The following is a 22,302-nucleotide window of genomic DNA, read 5'->3' on the forward strand; positions in this document are numbered from 1 at the left end:
ATTGATATAAGAGCCCCCAATAAAATGATCTTTTAAAAAAGAAATATTATCTATATGATTGATGCATACAAAAACTTGGATATTAAAGAAAAGTGATTATTTAAAAAGAAATTTAAAATTGCTCTTAACCACTATGCTGTGCTACATTTTCGAAACTTACTAATTAATTTTTCACTTACTGCTGCAACCCTCTCCTTCCCTTTCCCTGACAGCTTTTGACTGACGGGAGGGTTAAGATAAAGATGGACAAGGATTAGTAAAATTTAAACAAATATTGTTTCCACATTCAATATTTGTTTCAATCTTGCCTAAGAAAATGAATAACTGTTCTGTACCTTGAAAAATTATAAACATAATGTATTCCTTCAAAACTTACTTTCATAGCTAGAGATGTTTTGAAAAAATAACTTTGTAAATACTTACAAATGTGGAGCCCACATAAAAACCATGTGGACAGGAAAAGACTAGTTGGTCGTTGTGGCAACAGTGGCTGCTAGTGCTGCTGCCCGCGAGTGAGTGCCTGGTGCTGTCTGCGAGAAGTCGCACCTGAGAGGGGAGAAAAATGTGGATCAAGCTCAGAATAATACAAGAAACCAGGTTTGCTGGTGGGAGAGAGTCTAGTACAACCCCCAAAATCATGGCCCTTGCCCTGAGGTCTCGAACTGAGATCACTTCCTGGATAGAATAATCAGCCATTTAAGATCAACAGGGCATTAACCCAGGACAAAGTTCAGAGGGTTACAAGAAGAATGGAAACAGGAAGCACAGGGAGGAAGCGGGACAAATACATGGAGGGGCTTGCAATGGGTGCATTGAATCTGAATGTGTTTGTGTTGTTAACTGTCAAATTATAATATGCTCTGTAAGCCCTCAACTAATTCACAATAAAGGAGCCTTGACCTCAAGGTCAGTGGTTCAATCCCACCAGCTGCACCAAGGGCATGAAGATTTATAACATTGGAAACCCATAGGAGCAGTCCTACTCTGTCCTGGAAGGTCACTATGAGGGAGAGTTCACAGCAGTGAGTGTTTTAAAATTCATAATAAAAAGTTTTTGTTTGTTTTTTTATAATAAAAAGTTAAAAATCTTACCTGAAATGTCAGTCACATTCCCCCTGAGGAGCTTACTTATAGATGCAGAAATCATGGCACACGAAGGAGCAGTAAGCCTTATGGGCCAACATTACTACCTGGTTGTTGGCTTGGGGAAATATGATTCTCCAAGTGTAGTCTTCACCTTTGTACTCTCATACACCATGCTTTTTCTGCCTCCATCTTTTAACCTTTCATAGCTTCATTTCTTGCTGTCTCAGCTAATTTTGTATTCCATGTTTCCATTCCTGTTTGTTCTTTCTTCTTCCTGGCATCCATGTCTATAACACAGGAGAAACAGGATAGGATAGAAAGGGGTAGAGTCGGCCTGCAAAGCCTTGGTAGGTGTAGTTCTAATGAAGCTCTGTCAGCAGTGGAGGCCTGAGTGTTCTCATTAGTGAAATGAGTGGCTTTTGCTTTGATTTCTGGGGTCCCTTCTAGTTCTCCTAGGCTGCTTGCATGCATTTGTAGCTGGAAGTACAAACTACTGAAGAACTAAAGAAGCATGCAAACCCTGTTCCACAACTCACCAGCTTTGTCACCATGGGAAAGTTTCTTCTCAGCTGTAGAGTGAAGGTTATAGTAGTCCCTACTTCATAAAATTGTTGTGAGGAATAAATTGAAAAATACTGTGTTGATAAAGCCTCTTACCACAGGGCATATTTAATACATGATAGGAACCCATGACTATTAGTATCTGCCTGCCCTAGGAAAATAGTAGCCAAAATGACACTACTCATAGTAGATAAATACAAAAGGTTTTTGTATATATCAGTGAAAAAAGTCCCACTTTGAAAGGAAAAATGTGATTTTTAACAGACATTTTTTAAAAGACCCCTTTTAAGGTAGTTTTATTATTCATTGAAAGTTTACGAAGCAGATCACCAGTTTTATACTCAACCATCCACGTATATGTTTTGTTTCAACTCCTCCATTGCAATTCCCTGGATGTACCATCACCACTCTCTCCCCTTTGGCACCTGATTCCCTGCCGCCTCCTCTCCTAACTCTCTGAAGTATGACATTGTGCAGATGCTCCTCTTTGGGTCTCACGTGATTGGTTTTCTCGTTTGTGTGGTTTTCACCACAGGTTGGGTTTAAATTCCAGACATGAACGGAGATTAAGGGTCCTCGACTGAGGGACCTTTGACTTTTTCTGAACAGCAAGCCTGGTCTCCTGGTCTGAGTTTTGTTCCACTTGCTTTCCCCACTCTATCAAGGACCTTGTATGATCCTTCAGGCACCACTGAGCTGTGAGTGGTTTCAGCTCTTCTGGTCTTGCTGTTGTGGAGACTGATGTTTGTGTGGTCCATGGGACCAATTGCTGCCAGGTCTCTTTCAGTTTTCCTCACTCTGCGTTCCCCTGGCTGGGGAGAGACCAGTGGTTGCACCTCGGATGGCTTCTCACAGCCATTGCAGAGCCGTGGCGCTGCTCAGGCAAGTCGGAGGCAGAACATTCTTTGTAAACTATGTTATGCTGGTAGACTGTGGTCCTGATCGCCGAGACCTAGCAACTCATTCCCTCTAGAAGTTGGGTTATAAGGTGATTGTCTTTATACGCCCTCTGGTCTCAAGACTATGGCCACAGGGACATCAAGGTCACCAAGAATAATTTGGAGGTTGCCAAAGACTTGTTTAAAAGTGCTTGCAAGTCTGACCGAGAACTCTGACATTTAGAAATAATACAAAAATATGAGTGTTTTAAGAAAAAGTTTAGTTATGTCTAAGAAGTATTCATAACTTGGCCTCCTTTATGCTTTACCACATTGATGTATATATTTGCAGCAAAAAAGGGAAAAAATGCACATTAGCAGCCAATCTCTATATATTGGTGGGTATACTTCCATTCCCTCATCACATACACTGTTCAGCCTGCATGTCTGTCTAAATTTCTACTCTTAGATCGTCATTGTTGCAGAATTGTTTATGTACTGGTATTTGCCTATCATTACCTTTAACACTCATAAACCTTTGAAAGTCTTGCCCTGCCTTGATCTTTTTTTAACTAGCCTCCTTGCTGTTGTGTTATCTTGCCCTTCATTCATTTTAACACCATTGTTAACACCTGTCCACCTGATACCCTGCGGCTTCTCCGGGTTAATCCATGTTAGAAAGGGCCTTGCAGATTCCTTGTCATTCATGAGCACTGTGTAGTATTACCAACAATCATATAGTAGTAACATTTATGTATCCACTTTTCCACTAGTAGGCATTTAGGTGGCTTCTGTCATTTTCCTATTGTGACTGGTCCAAGGCGAACATAGCTATGCAGAAATCTATCTGTACCTGGCTCTTGTTTCTTTAGGATATATGCCAAGTAGAGGACTTGCTGGGCATTTCTGTTCACAACTTTCTGAGGAAGCACCAGACAGCTTTCCAGAGTAGTTGTACTGTTTACAATCCCACCAGCCAGAGATGAGAGTTCCTGTCTTGCCACACCCTGCCAGCGTTTGTTTACTGCTTATACTTTGCTATCAGTGCTGGGGTGAGGTTGTATCTCAATGCTGTTTTGATTTGCATCTCTGAATGGCTAGTGATTGAGAGCATTTCTTTGTATATTTGTTGGTCACCCCAACGGCTTCTTTGATGAAGTATTTGTTTATGTACCTCTGTCCATTTTTTATTGGATTATTTGTCTGCTGTTTTGAAGTGTCCTATTAATGGGATTAGCCCCTTGTCTGATATGTCATTGCCAATTCCCACCCACCACCCATCCCGCCCTGATCTGTGGGTTCTCTTTTGGCTGAAGTCTTTTGCTATGTCCAAGTGTCTTAATTCTTAGGAGGTCCTGATCATGTTTTGTCTTCTGTTGAACATATGTTTTATCATTATGCTTGATAGTATATTTATGCCACGTATAAAGGTTCTTAAGTTTGTCTCTACTTTACATGGATCATTTTTGCCATACTTGATTTTACCTTTAGGCTCTTGATCCATCTTGAGTTGTTTGTTTTTTTTTACATTTTATTAGGGGCTCATACAACTCTCATCACAATCCATACATATACTTACATAAATTGTATAAAGCACATCCGTACATTCTTTTCCCTAATCATTTTCAAAGCATTTGCTCTCCACTTAAGCCCTTTGCATCAGGTCCTCTTTTTTTCCCCCTCCCTCCCCGCTCCCCCCTCCCTCATGAGCCCTTGATAATTTATAGATTGTTATTTTGTCATATTTTGCCCTATCCGGAGCCTCCCTTCCCCCACCTTCTCTGCCATCCATCTCCCCGGGAGGAGGTCACATGTGGACCCCTTTCCAACCCACTCACCCTCCACTCTCCCAGCATCGCCCCTCAAACCCCTGGTCCTGAAGGTATTGTCCACCCTGAATTCCCTGTTCCTCCAGCTTCCATATGCACCAGTGTATAACCTCTGCCCTATCCAGTCCTGCACGGTAGAATTAGGATCATGGTAGTTGGGGGGAAGGAAGCATCCAGGATCTGGGGGAAAGCTGTGTTCTTCATCGGTACTACGTCTCACCCTGACTGACCCATCTCCTCTCCTAAACCCCTCTATGAGGGGATCTCCATTGGCCGACACTTGGGCCTTGGGTCTCCACTCTGCACTTCCCCCTTCATTCCCTGTGGTATGTATATATATATATATATACACATATATATATATACATGCACATATATATACATATATATACACACACACACACACATACTTTTTTTTTTTTGCATGATGCCTTATACCTGCTCCCTTTGGCATCCTGTGATCGCACCGCCTGGTGTGCTTCTTCCATGTGGGCTTTATTGCTTCTGAGCCAGATGGCCACTTGTTCACCTTCAAGCCTTTAAGACCCCAGACACTATCTCTTTCAATAGCCAGGCACCATCAGCTTTCTTCGCCACATTTGCTTATGCACCCGTTTGTCTTCAGCGATCGTATCATGGAGGTGTGCAGCCAATGATATGATATTTTGTTCTTCTTTGATGCCTGATAACTGATCCCTTCGGGACCACACGATCACATAGGCTGGTGTGTTCTTCCATGTGGGCTTTGTTGCTTCTGAGCTAGATGGCCGCTTGTTTATCTTCAAGCCTTTAAGACCCCAGACATTATCTCTTTTGATAGCCGGGCACCATCAGCTTTCTTCACCATATTTACTTGTTCACCCACTTTGGTTTCAGCAGTTGTGTTGGTAGAATGAGCATCATAGAGTGCAAATTTAATAAAAGAAAATATTCATGCATTGAGGGAGTGCTTGAGTAGAGGCCCAAGGTCCTTCTGCCACCTTAATACTAAACCTATAAATATAGACAAATAGATCTATTTCCCCATCCTCATATATATATTTGCATGTACATGTCTTTGTCTAGACCGCCATAAATGCCCCTTGACTCCTAGCTCTTTCCTCCATCTCCCTTGACCTTCCTCCTGCCCTACTACCATGCTCCGTCCCCACCTGGGCTACAGCTGTACCTCTTCTCTATGCACCCTTACCCTTGATCATTCCCCACCAGGCCTGCCACTCCCCCCTCACTACCATTTTGGGTCCCATGTTGTTCCCTTGTCCCTGTGTTTGTTAACACCACTTCCTTACCCCCCTACCCCCTCCAAGTCCCCCCGGAACTGTCTGTGCCATTGTTTTTCCTCCAGTTCATCCAGCCTGTCCTATTCAGACAAACCTGTGGAGATAATAACATGCACGAAAACAAGACAGAGGAAAACAAAGCAACAGTTACAACCAGACAACAAAACAACAACAACAAACCACTGACAAAGAACAAAACAAAACACATCAAGAAAGAAAAGCTTGTAGTTCGTTCAAGGATCATTTGTTGGCCCTTAGGAGTGTTTTCCAGTCCAGTCTGTTGGGGCACCACGCCCTGGCCCCAAAGTCCACTTTCAGCATTCCCTGGGGACCTTGCCACTCCATTCCCTTGCTGTTCCGCTGCACTCCCCCAGTGCTTTGCCTCGGTGTGGTGGGATCAGGTCAGGCGCAATTCCCACACTGTGTCTCCGGTGCTGTCCCCTGTATCGCCCTTAGTCACTGAGGGACATCATGTCTCATAGTGGGGCCAGCCATGTTCTCTCTGTGGACTGGCTGCTCTACTCAGGAACATCATCCTCACGGCCTGGTGGGCCAGGCTGTGCTCCACTCTCTCCTCCTGTTCCTTCATCTACTCCCGTGTGCTCTGATCAGATATGTCCATCTCCCGGAGCTGCAGAATAAATGGTCCTTTGAAACAAATTCTTTTCGGGGGAGGGTCAGGAATCCACTTAATTTTTGGTGCTGGGGCCAGCCTCCCAGACCTCTCTACTGCCGGGATGTTGCATTCACACCTTGCAGCACTGGGTTGAAGTCTGGTCCCACTTTCCCTGTGGAGATATAAACAATACCCTCCCCTTGGGTGGATTAATGCCCCATGACCCCACTACCCTTTTCCTTGTATTCATCCTTTTGTTTTCCTTTCCCCACCTCCTCCACCATTGTCTACCATGTGCATCCCTGGTTTTGGTCTGGTCTCTGCCATACTACAGTCTTCACCCCAAAAATGTTTGTATACAGTAGCTTTTTCCCCTATGCCACTTTTGCATTTTTTTTTAATACTTACCTCAGCGGGCTCATGTTGTACTTGTCCTTTTGTGCCTGACTTCACTTAGCATGATTTTCTCCAGTTCTTCCCATGCCTCTATGTGCCTCATACGTTCATCACTGCTTTTTAGTGATGCGTAGTACTCCATTGTATGTATATACCACAGTTTTTTAATCCAATCGTCAGTTGATGGAAATTTGGGTTGCTTCCAGCTCCTTGCAATTGTGAACTGTGCAGCAATGAACATTGGAGCACAGATGTCTGGTCTTGGTTTGTTTCTTGCCTCTTCTGGGTATATGCCCAGTAGGGGGATTCTGGGTCATATGTTAACTCTATTTCCATCTGTTTTAGGTATCGCCAGATTGATTTCCATAGTGGCTGTACATACTTACAGTCCCACCAACAGTGGATGAGAGTTCCTGTCTCCCCACAGCCTCGCCAACACTTGTTGCTTTCTGATTTTTTGAATTGGGCTACCTTTGAGGGTGTCAGGTGGTACCTCATTGTTTTAATTTGCATTTCTCTTATGGCTAAAGATCGGGAACATTTTCTCATATGTTTGTTGGCCATTCAAATTTCTGCTCCTGTGAAGTTTCTGTTCAAGTCCTTTGCCCACCTTTCAAGTGGGCTATTGGTTTTTTTCTTTTTGGAAGCTATCAGAGTATTGTAGATTTTAGTAATAAGGCCTTTGTCTGATGTGTCATTGCTAAAGATGTTTTCCCAGTCTGTGGACTCTCTTATTATTCTCTTGGTGAATTCTTTAGATGTACACAAGTGTTTTATCTTCAGTATATCCCATTTGTCAATTTGTGCCTCCTCTGTGTTTGTGTCCTTCCCTATTTCTGATAGCCTGTGTATTCCCTGCGCCAGAGTTCTCAAGTTGGTCCCAATTCCCTCATTGATGGCCCTAATAGTTTGGGGTTTAACTTCAAGGTCTGTGATTCACCTTGAGTTTATTCTTGTGCATGGAGTGAGAAGGGTCTTGCTTCATTTTTCTGCATGTTGATATCCATTTTTTCCAGCACCACTTGTTAAAGAGGGCATCGGCTTCCCATTTAATATTTTTGGGGCCCTTATCAAAGATCAGCTGTGTGTATGCTGATGCTTTTATTTCTGGGTTTTCAGTTCTTTTGCATTGGTCTGTGTATCTGTCATTGTACCAATACCATTGCAGTTTTGAGGACTGTGGGGCTGCATAGTATGTACCAAAGTCAGGTAAAGCAAGCCCTCCCACAGTGTCCTTCTTGAGAAGTTCTCTGCTAATTCTGGGCTTCTCCCCTCTCCATATGAAGTTGGTAATCAGTTTTTCCATTTCTTTGAAGAAAGATGATGGTAATTGTATCGGGATGGCGTTAAACTTATATAGTGCTTTTGGCAGAACTGACATCTTAACTATATTAAGTCTCTCAATCCAACAGCATGGGATATTCTTCCATTTGTTGACGTTGCTCTTGGTTTCTTGTAATAGTGTTCTATAATTTTCCCTATATAGATCTTTTGTTTTTTCAGTCAGGTGTATCCCTAGATATTTCAATTGTGTTTGGCTGTTGTGAAGGGTACCACCTTTTTGATCTCTTCTTCTGTGGTCTTACCTGATGTGTGTAACAGTCCAATGGACTTCTGTTTGTTGATCTTGTATCCTGCCACTCTGCCAAACTCCTCTATTGCTTCTAGTACTCCCCTTGTGGAACTTTTGGGATTTTCCATATATAAAATCATATCATCTGCAAATAAAGGTAGTTTCACCTCTTACTTCCCCAGATGAATACCTTTGATGTCTCTTCTTTACCTTTACCTTGTCTGGTCCCCTTTTTCAGTGGGATTGTGTTAGTCTTTTCTCCATTGACTATGACTTTGGCTGTTGGTTTTTCATATATAGCTTGTATTGTCTTGAGGAACTTTCCTTCCATTCCTATCTTCGCTAGTGTCTTAAACAGGAATTGGTGTTGGATGTTGTCGAATGCTTTTTCTGCATCTATTGATATTATCATGTGATTCTTATACTTTTTCATGTCAATGTGACGAATAATACTAATGGTCTTTCGTTTGTTGAACCATCCCTGCATCCCTGGTATGAATCCCAGTTGGTCATGGTGAATTATTTATTTTATATACATTTGTATTCTGTTGGCTAGTATTTTGTTAAGGATTTTTGCATCAATGTTCATTAGGGATATTGGTCGTTAGTTCTCGATTCTTGTGGGATCCTTGCCTGGTTTTGGTATCAGAGTTATACTAGCTTCATAAAAGGAGTTCGGGATTTTGCCATCTTTTTCTATGCTCTGGAAAAGTTTGTGTAGGATTGGTATTAGTTCTTCCCTGAATGCTTGGTAGAATTCTTCACTGTAGCCATCTGGTCCAGGGGATTTTTTTGTTGGTAATCCATTGATAACCTTTTCTATTTCTTCTATTGCTATGGGTCTGTTGAGATTCTTGATGTCCACTGAGGATAGTCTAGGGAGGGAGTGTTTTTCCAGGAATTTGTCCATGTCTTCCAAATTGTTGAATTCATTGGAGTACAATCCTTCATAGTACTGTGTAACTATCCTTTTGATTTCATTAGGGTCTGTTGTAATGACCCCCCTTTCATCCCTTATTCTTGCTATTGAGATTTGTTCCCTCCTTTCTTTGGTTAGGTTTGCCAATGGTCTATCGATTCTGTTTATCCTTTCAAAGAACCAACTTTTAGTGATACTAATTTTTTCCATATTTTATTTTCCCTCTCCTGAATCTCAGCCCTGATTTTTATAATTTCTTTTCTTTTGCTATTAGTAGGGTTGTCCTGCTGACTCTGCTCTAATATTTGTAAATTTTGTGTCAGCGTATCCATCATGAGTCTCTCTTCCTTTCTTAGGTGTGCTTGTATTGCTATGAACCTTCCTCTGATGACTGCTTTTGCTGTGTCCCATAAGTTTTGGTACGTCTTGTGCTCATTTTCCTTGGTTTCTAGAAATTTCCTGATTTCATCTCTGATCTGCACCAGTACGCACTCCTTTTGCAATAGAGAGTTATTCATCCTCCAATTATTTGCTCTTATTTTCTTTGTCTTACTTTTGTTGATTTCCAGTCCTATGACACAGTGGTCAGAGAGAGAGGTGTGTATTATTTCAATGTGCTTAAATTTATGTAGATTTGCCTTATGCCCCAGCATGTGGTCTATCTTCGAATATGTGCCATTGGGACTTGAAAAGAATGTGAATTTTTTTATATTTGGATGAAAAGCTCTGTAAATATCTATTAGTTCAAATTGTCTAGTTGTGAAGTTTAGCTCTCTAGTCTCCTTGTTGAGTTTCTTTCCCTGTGATGTCTTTCTTAGTGAGTGGTGTGTTGAAGTCACCAAGTATAATTGTGGAGTCTGTGATTTCTTTCTTAATCTTTTGGAGTATCTGGTTGACGTATTAAGCTGGTCTCTCATTCGGGGAATGTATGTTTACAATGCTTAGTGGTTCATTGTCTATTATTCCCTTGAGCATTATATAGTGTCCCTCCTTATCTCTTTTTATGGTTTGCACTTTGAGGTCAATTTTATCCAAGATTAGGATTGCAACCCCTGCTTTTTTTGTATTGCTGTTTGCTTGATAGGTCCTTCTTCAGCCTTTGATTCTCAGCCTATTTTTGTCTGTAGCCTTGAGATGTGTCTCCTGTAGGCAGCAAATTGATGGGTTGTATTTTCTAAGCCATTCTGCTAGTCTCAGTCTTTTAATGCCTGAGTTCAGGCCATTGATATTCAGGGTTATTATCTCCATGTGCGGACTCTGTTATGCCATTTTATACCTTTTGTGTTGTGAGTTTTCCTACTTTCCTTTCTCATTAGTGTGTGTATCATTCTTGACTTCTTTCCATCCTTAAGCCATTGCTATCTTGGGGTCTGTTTTCTCTTTGTTGTGCTCTGGGTGAGGTTGTTCTAAGTGTTGGTCTCTTATTTGTGCTTGGTGAGTCTTGTTCTTCTGCCCATACTGAGTCGGCAAGGATCTTTTGTAAGGCTGAGTTCGTTGTAACGTATTTTTTGCATTTTTCTTGTCTGGGAAGACTTTTACTTCTCCATCTATCTTGATCGATAATTTGGCTGGGTAGAGTATTCTTGGATTTGCGTTGTTTTCCTTCAATTTTTGGAATATGTTATTCCACTCTCTCCTTTTTTTCATAGTTTCTGCTGATAGGTCTGAGCATATCCTTATGTGGAAACCCTTATATGTGATTGCTTGTTTTTCCCTAGCTGCTCTCATGATTTTCTCCTTTTTCTCAAAGTTGGATAGTTTAACTATTATGTGCCTTGGTGATTTCATTTTGGGGTCCCGTCGTGCTGGTGTTCTTTCAGCCTCCTGGATGGTTGCCTGGTTTTCATTCATTAGGCTTGGGAAGTTTTCCTCCAAGAATTCTCTCGCTATTGTTGCAGGTGACTTCTTTGTTGTGTCTTCCTCCAAAATGCCAATAATTCTAATGTTCCGCTTCATTGCATCAGACATAGCTCTTAGGTTTTCTTCAGCTTCTCTGATGGTCCTATTAGATTTTTGTTCACGTTTATTAAAGTCTGCTTGACTGTCCTCCAAGACACTGATGCGGTTCTCTGATTCCTCCAATGGATTCTCAAGGAACATGATTCTTCTATTGTTTTTCATTATCTCCTCGCTAAGCTCCTGTATTTCCCTTTGGTGTATGACTTTTATCTCCTCTATCATTTCATCCTTTTTCTGTATTGTTTCCCTCATATCCTGCATGGCTCCAAGTAGCATTCTGAGAGTTTTTTGTATGGCATCTCAATGTCTGCTTCTTCTATGTATGTTGCTATGTTCAGGACATCTTCTGCCTTTGTCTTTTGTTTCTCCTGTTTTTTCGTTGAGGTAGTTGGGGCTGATGGCTGTTTGTGTTGAGTTGTTTTAGATGGAGCAGGTGCCATTTTCTAGTCTCTCTCTGGAAGACTTATAGGAATGCTTCTTCGAACTGCCTACAGCTGATTTTGCTAGGTTATTAACCTACCACTTTATCTTCCTGTGGCTTCCCTATTAGGGGAGTGCCGCAGATGGCAGGTCGGCTGCCTACCCCAGTGTTGCAGAGGCTGGGCTGAAGTTCCTGCTATTAGTTTGAATATTGATAAGTGTTGGCTGAGCTGCCTTATGTCCCCAGGTACACAGGCAGGAACTCCCTGGTGAGAAGTCTGAGGAGTATCCCCTGGAGAGCAAGCAGGCCTTTCCCTAGCCTTGGGCTATCTGTGCAGGTGGAGCTCACCTAGCTGGGTGTGGCCCAGGTGCAAATGCCCTAGGGCAATGGGAGTAAGTCTGCCATGGAGTGTGAGAGAGCAGGGTAGGAATAAGAGGGGGAGAAAAATTAAAAAGTGAGACTAGACTGTGCAGGGGTATAGGGAAGCGAGGGAAGCAAAAGCAACTATGTAGCTGAGTCCCACTCCCTGCCTGTGGAGCTGCAAGGGCTTACTCCCTGCCCCAAGCCCCAGCAGCAGTCCGCAGCTGAGCCCCAAGAAGAGTCGCAAGAAAGCTGCTGAGCAGCCCCCAGAGAAGTGGGGGGACAGAGAGCAGAGATGTTAACAGACGCCGCAGTGTAGCTGAACCCTTATCCCTGCCTGTGGAGCTGTGGGGGTTTGGGTTTAGTTCCTGCTCAGACCACGCAGCGTGGCAAGCTGTGGCAGTGCCTTGAAAAAGCCCCTGCGCAGCCCTCCAAGGCTGTGTGGGAATATCGAACAGAGAAGCAAACAGAAGCAACAATGTAGCTGAAGCCCGATCCCTGCCAGTGGAGCAGCAAGGGTCCTGTCCCTGCCCTGAGGCAGATAGGGGAAAACTGTGGCTGTGCTGAGACCAAGCCCCGCTACAGGCTCCAAATGGTCCCGGCTCCAGAAGATACAGAGGCTGGGCTAGGGTCAAGCCCTAGTCGGCTTCCACTGAGGTAAGCCAAAATCTCCCAACCCCTAAAAACCCCCGTGGATCTGTGCCTACTTATCTTTATGATGCACTTCCTGCGATCTAGGGACGTTGAATTTCCCTCTAAGCAACTCTCCTGGGCTGGATTCTGCGGAGTCCCTCTGGTGTGTGTCACTCCGTCGCCATCTTCCCTCTTGAGTTTTGTTTTTTTTTTAATGGAGTAAACTATGAGTTCTGTTTCAGTCTTCTGCACATGGAAGTCCAGTTTTGCCTGCACCGCGTTTTAAAGACCCTCTCTTCCCCATTTCATGTTTGGGCCCTTTGTCAGAGATCAGCTGTCGGTAAGAGGATGAATTTTCCTCTGAGTCTCAGTTATGTTCCAGTGTCTGTGTCCTTGCCAAACTCTTTTCACCAGCGTGGGTGGCTGTATAGCAGGTTTTGAAATTGGGAAATGAGAGGCCACCTACTTGGTTCTTCTTCAGTTGTACTTTGCTTGCCTGGAGTCTCATTCCTTTCTATATAAAGTTGATTGGTTTTTCTTTCTCTTTAATGAGTGAGGCTGGAATCTGGATCAGGATTACATTTTATCTGTAGATCTCTTTGGGTAGTATTGACATTTTCATAGGTTGCCTTTCTACCCACGAACATTTGTAAGTCTCTTGTTTGGTTTTTTTTGTAGTAATGTTTCGTAATTTTCCTTGTACAGGGTTTTTGTTTCTCTGGTTAGCTTGAGCTCATCTGTGAGTGGCTGTTGTAATAGGTATTGTTTTCCTGACTTTCTTTTCAGAGCTCTCCTGGTTTGTAGAATGGGATCCTACTTGATCTTTCATGGTGATCTTGTACCCTGCAACACGACTGTATCTTTCGATTAGGTCCAATCATTTTCTAACTGAGCCTTTGGGGTTTTCTATGTGTAGAATTATTTGCAAATAGAGTTTTACTACTTCTTGGACCATTTCAATCAGTGGTTCTCAACCTTCCTAATGCCACAACCCATTAATACAGTTCCTCATGTTGTGGTGACCCCCCTTTCCCCAACCATAAAATTATTTTCGTTGCTACTTCATAACTGTAATTTTGCTGCTGTTATGAATCAAGTGACCCCTGTGAAAGGGTCATTCGACCCCCGAAGGGGTTACAACCCACAGGTTGAGAACCGCTGGTTTACAGGGTATTTCAAAACTCACCACCATCAAGTCAATTTCAAATCATAGGGACCTTATAGGTCAAAGTAGAACTGCCCCTTTGGGTTTCCAAGACAAAACCTTTTTTTTTTTCCATTGAGAAATATTATTCAACAACAGTAGTGATTATCCAGGTGGATGTCTTCGGATGGAGTACACAAAAATCAAATCTACTACAGTTGAGGAAAGGGAAGTTGAGAAAAGCTCAATATTAGTAGTCAAGACAAAGTCAAGACCTATAGAAGAGACTACCAATAGGTATTTTGCAAGTTTAAGTTGAAACTAAAGAAAATCAGTGCAGTATTTGGTACCCAGACTTTAAGTATTCACTGCAGTTGAGAGAGCCTCGTCTTCATAATTTTTTAGATTATTTGGGTCCCTTTAATTTCCCTTTCTTGCCTGATAGCTCTGGCTAAGACTCCCTGCACAGTACTGAATAGGAGTGGTAACAGGAGCATCCTCCTCGGCTTCCCATTCCAAGGGGAATTCTTTCAGATCCTCTCCATTGAGTGTAATGTGGTCTTGGAATATATGCCCTTTATTATGTTGAAGAATTTATCATATATTCCTGTTTGTTGAGTTTTTTAATCAGGAATGGGGGTTGGATTTTGTCAAATGCTGTTTCTGTGTCAATTGATTTTCTTTCCTAACAAAAACCCTTTTGAGTGGAAGATTTCTATAGGTTGGGATCTTTAGAAAAGGCCTCTTGTAAAAGAGGGAGAAATCCTGTACTTCTGTATTCGTTCTCGCCTAGTACAGGACATTAGTACAAAGGCTTGAAGTTAGCGTGAAGTAATTCATACTTAATAGTGAAAGCATGAATAATGGTGAATATAGAGATCTTGCTAGAGAAAAGATTCCATAGTGGGTACATGTTTTAAATGGGATAAGAGGCCTGCATGCAGATAGAAAAAAATGTGTTGTTAGTAGTAGATAGCAAGAAATAAGAAACTCCTGGAGCTTTGGCGGTTTTGCCTTGATTTCTGTACTAGCACACTGATTTGATGTATTGAAGTAAGCCCGTGACCTAACAGACGGAGTATCACAGTTCACAAGTTCAGGCTTCAATGTCAGAAAAGCACTGTTCTGACCAGTCTCGTTTTCAGCATACAGTTGAGTGATAGCAGCTAGAGCACTAGCTCTGGTTCAGGACACGCTGGACCATCAGCATTGACTGAGAGAGATTCCTGACATTATTATGCATCAAATCAGGTTTTGTCATTTTCTTAAAAATTGAACTGAACCATTAGCTTCACTGTTAAAATTGCTTTATCAAGTTGAAAATAAGAAAAGGGTTACTGTATGAAAATGGCGAGGAGTTATTTTCCAAATTTTGTTGATACAAGGGCTGTGTATGTAAAAGACTCGCGTGTCTTGTTTCAGTCAGGGTAGTACAGAAGAGAATGCTTAGGTGTGTGATAAAGAACAAAGAGCTGGGAATGTGATCTCAACTGTGTCATCAGCACTGGAGGACAGTTGTTGACAGCTATAGATCGACCAGGGATAGTGTCGTGGGAGGCGTGAATAGGAGACATCAGGTGTGTACATAGTGTGATGGCTTGGACTCAGGTTTACAAAACATAATTATAGTAGTTGCCCCTTCCTTCGGTGGTTCTTGAAACCGTGGCTGGTACCCTGTATATATGCGTGCACTGTAGTTTTTCTATGCATACATAGCTGTGATGAAGTAGGCCCACCGAGAGACTAATAATCATAAGTAAGAATGAAATAGAACTGTTGTTAAGTCAGATAGGGTGACTGAACACAGTACGGCGATAGTGTGGAAGCACTGCACCGAGGACTGACTCCTGTTCCAGGGGCGGCGTGGACTGTCGCCGCACTGCTGAGAAGGGGCATAATTTAAGGCTTCTGCGCGTTCATTTCTGGAGTTCGCCGTTTCTTATCTTGACCAGGAGGACTGCCAGAAAGTGAAGCCAGGGGTAAAGGGTAACGCTTTTTCCAGCCGACGTGACTGTTTGCTTGCTGGCTGATGGAAGGCGACTCGCATTTGTGCTTGATGTGTCTGTGTGCTCATCAAATAAACTCCCCTTTTCTCTCTTTTTGGGTTAGGGTTCCAGTTGAGTCTTCTGTCTTGTCAGTATCACCAAGTCATAATCAGGTACTAAATTTCAATATATTGTTTTGCTTTGGTTTTTATATTTATTCAACAGTATTCTTTGTAGTACTTAAATTGCCATTAATTGAAAGATATCTGTACACTTTATGGCCTGCCTCCATCACATGACTACGGGATACTTAACAATAATTTAGACACCAGACCCCCCTCCCCCCAAAAAATCATCTTTTGTTCACATGATGGCTGTAGAGCACACTCCTAGAAGAGCAGTGGGGAAATAGACGATGCATGTTAGGACGCGCTAGATGCCTAGAGAGTAAAAGCGGCGCGGGTCAGTGGTAGTTCCTGAAATTGTTGGGAAGTCTTGAGGAGCAGACCCGGATCTCCACTGTGTGTGTACAATGATGCTCTTATTCCAGCTGCCGCACACCGACCCGGAAGTCCATCGGAGAAGAGAACAAGCAGAGCGTGCTCGGCGCGAGGCCCAGCGGGCTGCCCTCCAGTACGAGGAGGAGAAATTGAGGACCAAGCAGGTTCAGAGAGACGCTGTCTTGGACTTTGTCAAGGTGAGTCACAGGACCCTCAACAGTTTCCCTTACAAATACATAGAAGTAAGTGTTATTGTTTTGCTTGTCGCAATTAAAATATCAGCTCAAATTCATTTTATTTGTCTCTCATTAAAAGGAATTTTGATTAAGTTGTGTGACAGTCTTCTGCTTATGGTTCAATTAATTGCAGAATGACATGAGGACTCTCAGAAGTGATTAATTTGTCCTTAGGAGCCAAACCAAGTCAACCTTCAATAGCTCAGTTGGTAGAGCGGAGGACTGACTGTAGGATCCAGACCAAACTCACTGCTCTGAGGCAATGCTGATTCGTAGCAACCCTTGTAGGTTTCCAAGACTGTAACTGTTTATGGGAGTAGAAAACTCAGTCTTTGTCCTGAGGAGCTGCTGGTGGTTTTGAACTGCCGACCATGTATGGATCACAGCCCAAAGTTCCTGAGCCATTTTATGTTTCTCGTTTTTCCCTGAGTGTGTAATATTTAACAATGAAATGTTAGCTCTTTTCTGAATTATTTTCAGTGCACCTATTACTCAATCCTACTATGGTGGGTGCTGCCTTCTCCCACCACAGTGGAGTTTATAAATTAATTATAAGAGAGATTTCACAAGAAGTATCTGTGAGATCAGCTTTGCACTTAGAGTAGTAAACGTTAAGTCAATCATTGCAGATGGGTTTGGTCTCAAAGCAAAATTTTGAGACTAAACAAGTAGTTTTGATGGGAGTCTGGCATGTTGAAGAGAAGTAGGATTTCCAGTCAGATGACTAAATCTCAGTTCTACTCAGCCTTAAAGGTTGCTATGATTTGCTATCGATTCAGTGGCAGTGAGTTTGGTTTTGGTGATAAACATTGCATTTAATGTGTGTTCAATTTGTGGCCTTTTCTTATTTAAATTATACAATATTTAAAAGAAGAGCCAGCATCTTTTAACCAATGCATGTAGCAAAGCGTTATATATGAAATGCAGAAATAAATGTGAATGATTACTAGATCGAATTGACCATTTCTAGTTTTCAATTTTCTAACCAAATTCCTTTGCGGGGTGGGGCATGTTTGGGTATACAGCAAAAAGCATCACAAAGGCCACAGGAACAGCCCTCTGCGGATGGTGAGGTAAGTCGGCAGAATTACCTTTCCTTTGGCTCTTTTTTTTTATTGTAATGGGATTGAAGTATTTTACATATGATTATCCTAGGATTTTAGTGACCAAAATATTGCCAGGATTTTTCCCCCTCTGACAAAATTCTATTTATGAGGGAGAAGACATGTCAGAGAGGTTATCAGAATCTGTCTAATAAGGGTCTTTTTACATGTGCACTTCTCCCCTGGAGTTTGTGCTGTTTACTCCCCGACCCTGGCCATTGCAATCCAGCCCTCCCCCCCGCCCCTGTGTGTTGGAAGAGAGGCCTGATGGCTGTTACACTTCATTCACATTAGCATTGGCAGTCTACCTAGCACTTCACCTTCACGGATGGTTTTCTCATTGTAGATGCACTGATTATGCGTTGGACAAGTTTGTTTCATAATATTAAGGAGTACATTTTCACTCCAAGTTAACCCGTACAACTAACTGCTTAGCCTTTAAAAGATGAATGCACCTGTTCTGATGTGGTTGGAACAAAGCTTACTAAATGAACCTTTTATTGACATAGCTATCTCCATTCCCTTTATATTTCAACTTTTGGTTGTTACTTCCTCTTAAAAGGCATAAAGATGTGACTTTATATAAGTTTTTACTCTGTTTTTGTAAAACAACTTAATCGAAAGCCTAACACATTGGGGGTTTATAGGCATCTATTCTAGCTCAGTATTTTAGGACACGGTGTTTCTGGTATTGGGAAACTGTATTGTTTGAAAGGTTTTAAATAGTTCGGTGTCAAGTTTGAAAATTCTTGCTGTATATAAAACTACTTTTATTTATTTAAATGAGAACATTGACATAATACCTAAAAGTTTCACTGCAGCATTTTCAGATATCTATGCTTCACATGGTAATTATTCTATATAATCCTTTTGCAACCAAAGTCAGATACATGTGATTTGCTTTACCTTTGTTTACGCCAACATTTGCTTAAAAGTAATTTTGGATAATCTAGGAATTTAATTGTTTACCTTTTAATTTTTCAATTCTTATTTTGTCTGAAAAGCACAATGAAGATATGCCTAAACTGGAAATCATTGGACTTAACTGTTCAATTTGTTACATATAAATCATGTGACCACAAATTCTATCAGTTAATGCTTTATCTGCACTTCAGTTTTCTCTCTGAAAACAGAATAATTCATCCCCATTCCCTCTTTGCTTCAGAGGCTTCTTAGGCAATGAAATCCTATTTGAAGGGACCTAAACTAAGGAAGACAGTCACTGCTCAGAGTGAACTTATTAGCCAGTATGGTACATAAATGCCACATGGTGGGGAATGTGGTCCTCTATGTCAGCATCTTCGCAAGTATGTCTTAAGTGTTGCTTTCCTTGTGTGTGTGTTTTTGTTAAATGCATCGTGTGTGCACAGTTTGTTTTTGACATTGCTTCATTTTTTTCCACCTATCCAGTGTCCTTTTCCATCCAGAAGGTCTCAGCACACTGATGATAGTGCCTTGTTAGTGGTAAGAGCGTTGCAAAAAATAAGTTTTAACTTGCTGTATGTAAAGATTGGAAAATAGCTGTTGTACTTTTCACATTGAAATGATTTCAGTATCATAAGACACGATGAATCTCATGGCTGAGTTTTTTACACGTAGCGGTCACTGTTTGTGGTTTGCCCAATGCTACACCTAGGATTCAAATATGTCAGTGCTTCCTATTGGCTGTGAGTGTGTCTTCAAGTTGACTGTTGCTCGGGCTCCAGGTCTGCTTCCTTTAGTAGTCGTTCATTTGACCTATGACTCAGCTGTGACCCTAATGCAGCTCTATATTTGGCATTCCATTTGCTTACATATTTTTTGTTACTGAGAATCCCACATTCTGGCTGACTTTAAGGATTTGTATCTCCAAATTATCCCTCCATCCCCACTTTTCAAACTCAGGAATGCAGGAGCTGGAATGCTTTCCATTGACAACGTTGCCTGTGTCACCAGGTGAAAATGAGTGTAACATAGAGGCATGGTTTAAAGCCTTACATTTCTCCCCTTGTCAGAGAATCTTGTTTGCAGAATTGCTTTCCTTATCATGTTTAATGCTATATTTTCACAGTAGCACTGGAAACTAGCAGTTCAAGTATCTACTGTTTACCAATTGTATAGCTGCTGGTAACTGCTGCCATTCTCATAGCCCTGCATGACTGCACGCGACAGCACGAGATTCCTCTTGGTAAACTCCCACTGTCTGCAAGATGCCTGTGCCCTCAGCAGTCACCACTTCCTTTGAGATGACTGGAGCAGATTTTAACTGGGCAGTCTCAGAGGCGACTGTACCACCCACCTGCGGCATTGTAGTGGAGGTTAATTGGCATAGGAATCAAATCATAACTTGAACTCATGCATAAAAACACTGTTGAATCTCTGATGATCCAGACACGTTACCAAAATTGTGTCCTTCACTGCTCTGAACAGCCTGAAGCGGCGGAAAGCTTTGGAGGCATTTGATAAGTGGCTGCTCAGGTGCCAAATGGCTGCATGACAAGGGGACGTAATTAGGAAGGGCAAGACCCAGTTTAAACTTCAACCTAGCTGCTTGAGAACTGCTCTCTTAAAACTCCCTGCTGTACTGCTTCATTTCCTGTCACGGAAAACCGCTCAGCACGTAATACATGATGGATGTCCGAGTGCCCGCCCACCTTGCGTCCTGCTCATCTCTCAGCTTACATGCCACAACTCCGAAATGGCCTTTCTTCACACTCTACCCCCACCCAGGCATATTTATGTCTCTGTTGTTGTTTCTTCATAGTACTTTTACTTGCATATGTATTATTTCTTTTCCTCTGTTCACTCATTCCTGGACTGTAAGCTTCATGGACTCAGGGATATTTTCTGTTGTGTTTACCTTTGTATATCTAGTCTCCCTACCAGACTTTTAGGTGCTCAATGGTAATTCTTGAGTGAGCATATGTCCAATGCATCTATCAAATGCTTATTAAATTGGTTCATGATGGAAATGCCTGATGATACAGTTAGATAAATTCTGGATTTGATGTAAATACACTGAAGTGTTAGATATGAAATATAAGAGGGCTTTAAACTTTTTAGGGAAAATTCCATTATTTGTAATTCATTTGTTTCCTATGGACAACGATTCCGCATTTTGAATGCCTTCCTATTATGAGCATTTACTGTCGGTCACGCTAGTGGCTTCTCCGATTGCCCTTGAGACTTGGCTCATCCCCTCCTGTCACAGTGCTTCCCTGCATCATGTGCACTGTGGGGCTCACTTCACTTCTGCCCGCACTTATTTTTCCCTTTGCCCTTAGTAGGGCTTAGTGAGTGCCTTTTTGCGCCTGACACGGACATTAATGCTGGTGCTTTTGATTAAGGGCACCCAGGAAATCGAAACAGGTGAAACAGAAATCTGTGGTCCTATTTTCAAAATTTTAAGTGATTTATGAAGGCTTGGTATATTTAAGATTTTAGTAGTTTGTTTTTTCCACAGACTCTGTGTGCAAGTCCTTTGAGTTCTAGCCCCCACCAAATTTTAATTTCAAGCCGATCTTACCTATAATCAAAATTCTATAGATTCTGATACTTCATATCTGCTAACTTACCCTTTGTTCAGTAAATCTGTAACTTTATGTGTTTGGAAATGGCCTAAGAAAGAACACTTTCTGAGAGTAACTCACTAGTTCTGTGTGGGTTAGAGAGAATGGCAAGGATTCAGAAAGAAAGGAAATTCCGCCTTACCCATTGGAATGCCATCTGGATCCCCAGGCTGGCCGAATGAAAGGCTGGTTTTCAGCTCTTGTCTTCTAACATCAGAGACACTCAGTTGAACGATAACCGCTCCAACTGGATTCACATTGAGGAAACACTTGTATCCATGCTAGTTATGCTCAGTTAAAATTAGTTCATAGACCAAATTTGTTGTGTTGCGGGTAATCCACCCTTCACCCCCACAAATCATTATAAGACTCATTAGTTTCTAAAGCTGTTTTGCAAAAAAATGCTGTGTTCTCTGGTGTTTTGGCGTAAGTGGTAGAAAATCATTCTAAATAAATCATGCCTCATTACTCGATTAAAAAAGGCTGAGACTGCAAATTTTGACATGTGTAAGTGGAAGATCCTTGTCCTAGAAACTTCGGTTTCCGCCACGTCTTTACTTCCTGTCCTACCATGTGTCAGTAGACCCTTCGAAAGGTGTCACCAGCCTTTGCTTTTCTAATTTCACTGACCAGATCTGCCGGCCTGACATGTGCTAACATACATGCCGCTTTCTGTTTCCCCTCACCCTCGTGAAATGTAGTCGCTGCCAGGGCTGAATCGAATGGGCTGTGCTACTCCCCTGCCTCACGCTTCTGCCTTCCTGCTGCTTAAGGTATCGCATTAATGTTGTCGTGCACCAGATTGGGGAGGGGAGCTATATAGCAGGGAATCTTAACATTTCACGATGGATTGGTGGTCCAACAATTTAAATCTAAGATTACATGAAATATAATGAACCATCTGAGCTTGTTAACATGGATTTCACTTGAGAATATTGACAATTTTAGAGTGCTACAGATGGTTAGGGAGTGTTAATTCTTGAAATTCAGATTCTGTTTGAGATGTAATTCTAATTTTCTTTTTCTTTTTGTCATGAGTTAGTATTTCGCGTTGGTTAAAATACAGTACCAGATTCACTGTTGTCTAGTGTGCTGTGCAGCTGATAGAGAGGCCATCTGTTGTGGTAAATAAGGATTAGTCGGCACACAGTGACTCCCTGGGTTTTTAATGCGTTAACTCTGGTTGCTTTCACACTGAAGAGCAGCGTTGGAAACGCTCTCGCAGACACTGTATGGCCAACTAGCCCTAGATATCATCTGGCTCTTTAAGGAAAA

At 41.9% G+C, this 22,302-nt stretch overlaps 1 protein-coding gene across 6 annotated transcripts in view; it reads left to right on the forward strand.

Moving 5' to 3' along the window:
* The window catches only part of LRCH3 (leucine rich repeats and calponin homology domain containing 3), a 102,120-nt gene that overhangs the window by 58,598 nt on the left and 21,220 nt on the right, over positions 1-22,302 (forward strand). For 3 of the 6 annotated variants that reach the window (XM_075556287.1, XM_075556289.1, XM_075556292.1), the window contains exons 11-15: positions 15,765-15,813; positions 16,191-16,337; positions 17,402-17,449; positions 18,890-18,943; positions 21,729-21,800. In XM_075556287.1, coding sequence (XP_075412402.1) covers positions 15,765-15,813; positions 16,191-16,337; positions 17,402-17,449; positions 18,890-18,943; positions 21,729-21,800 — 370 coding nt within the window. The remainder of the gene's footprint in view (positions 1-15,764; positions 15,814-16,190; positions 16,338-17,401; positions 17,450-18,889; positions 18,944-21,728; positions 21,801-22,302) is intronic. The other 3 variants (XM_075556288.1, XM_075556290.1, XM_075556291.1) reach the window with 3 other exon arrangements.

Source organism: Tenrec ecaudatus, chromosome 8, assembly GCF_050624435.1.
Source record: "Tenrec ecaudatus isolate mTenEca1 chromosome 8, mTenEca1.hap1, whole genome shotgun sequence".
Lineage (NCBI taxonomy): Eukaryota > Metazoa > Chordata > Mammalia > Afrosoricida > Tenrecidae > Tenrec > Tenrec ecaudatus.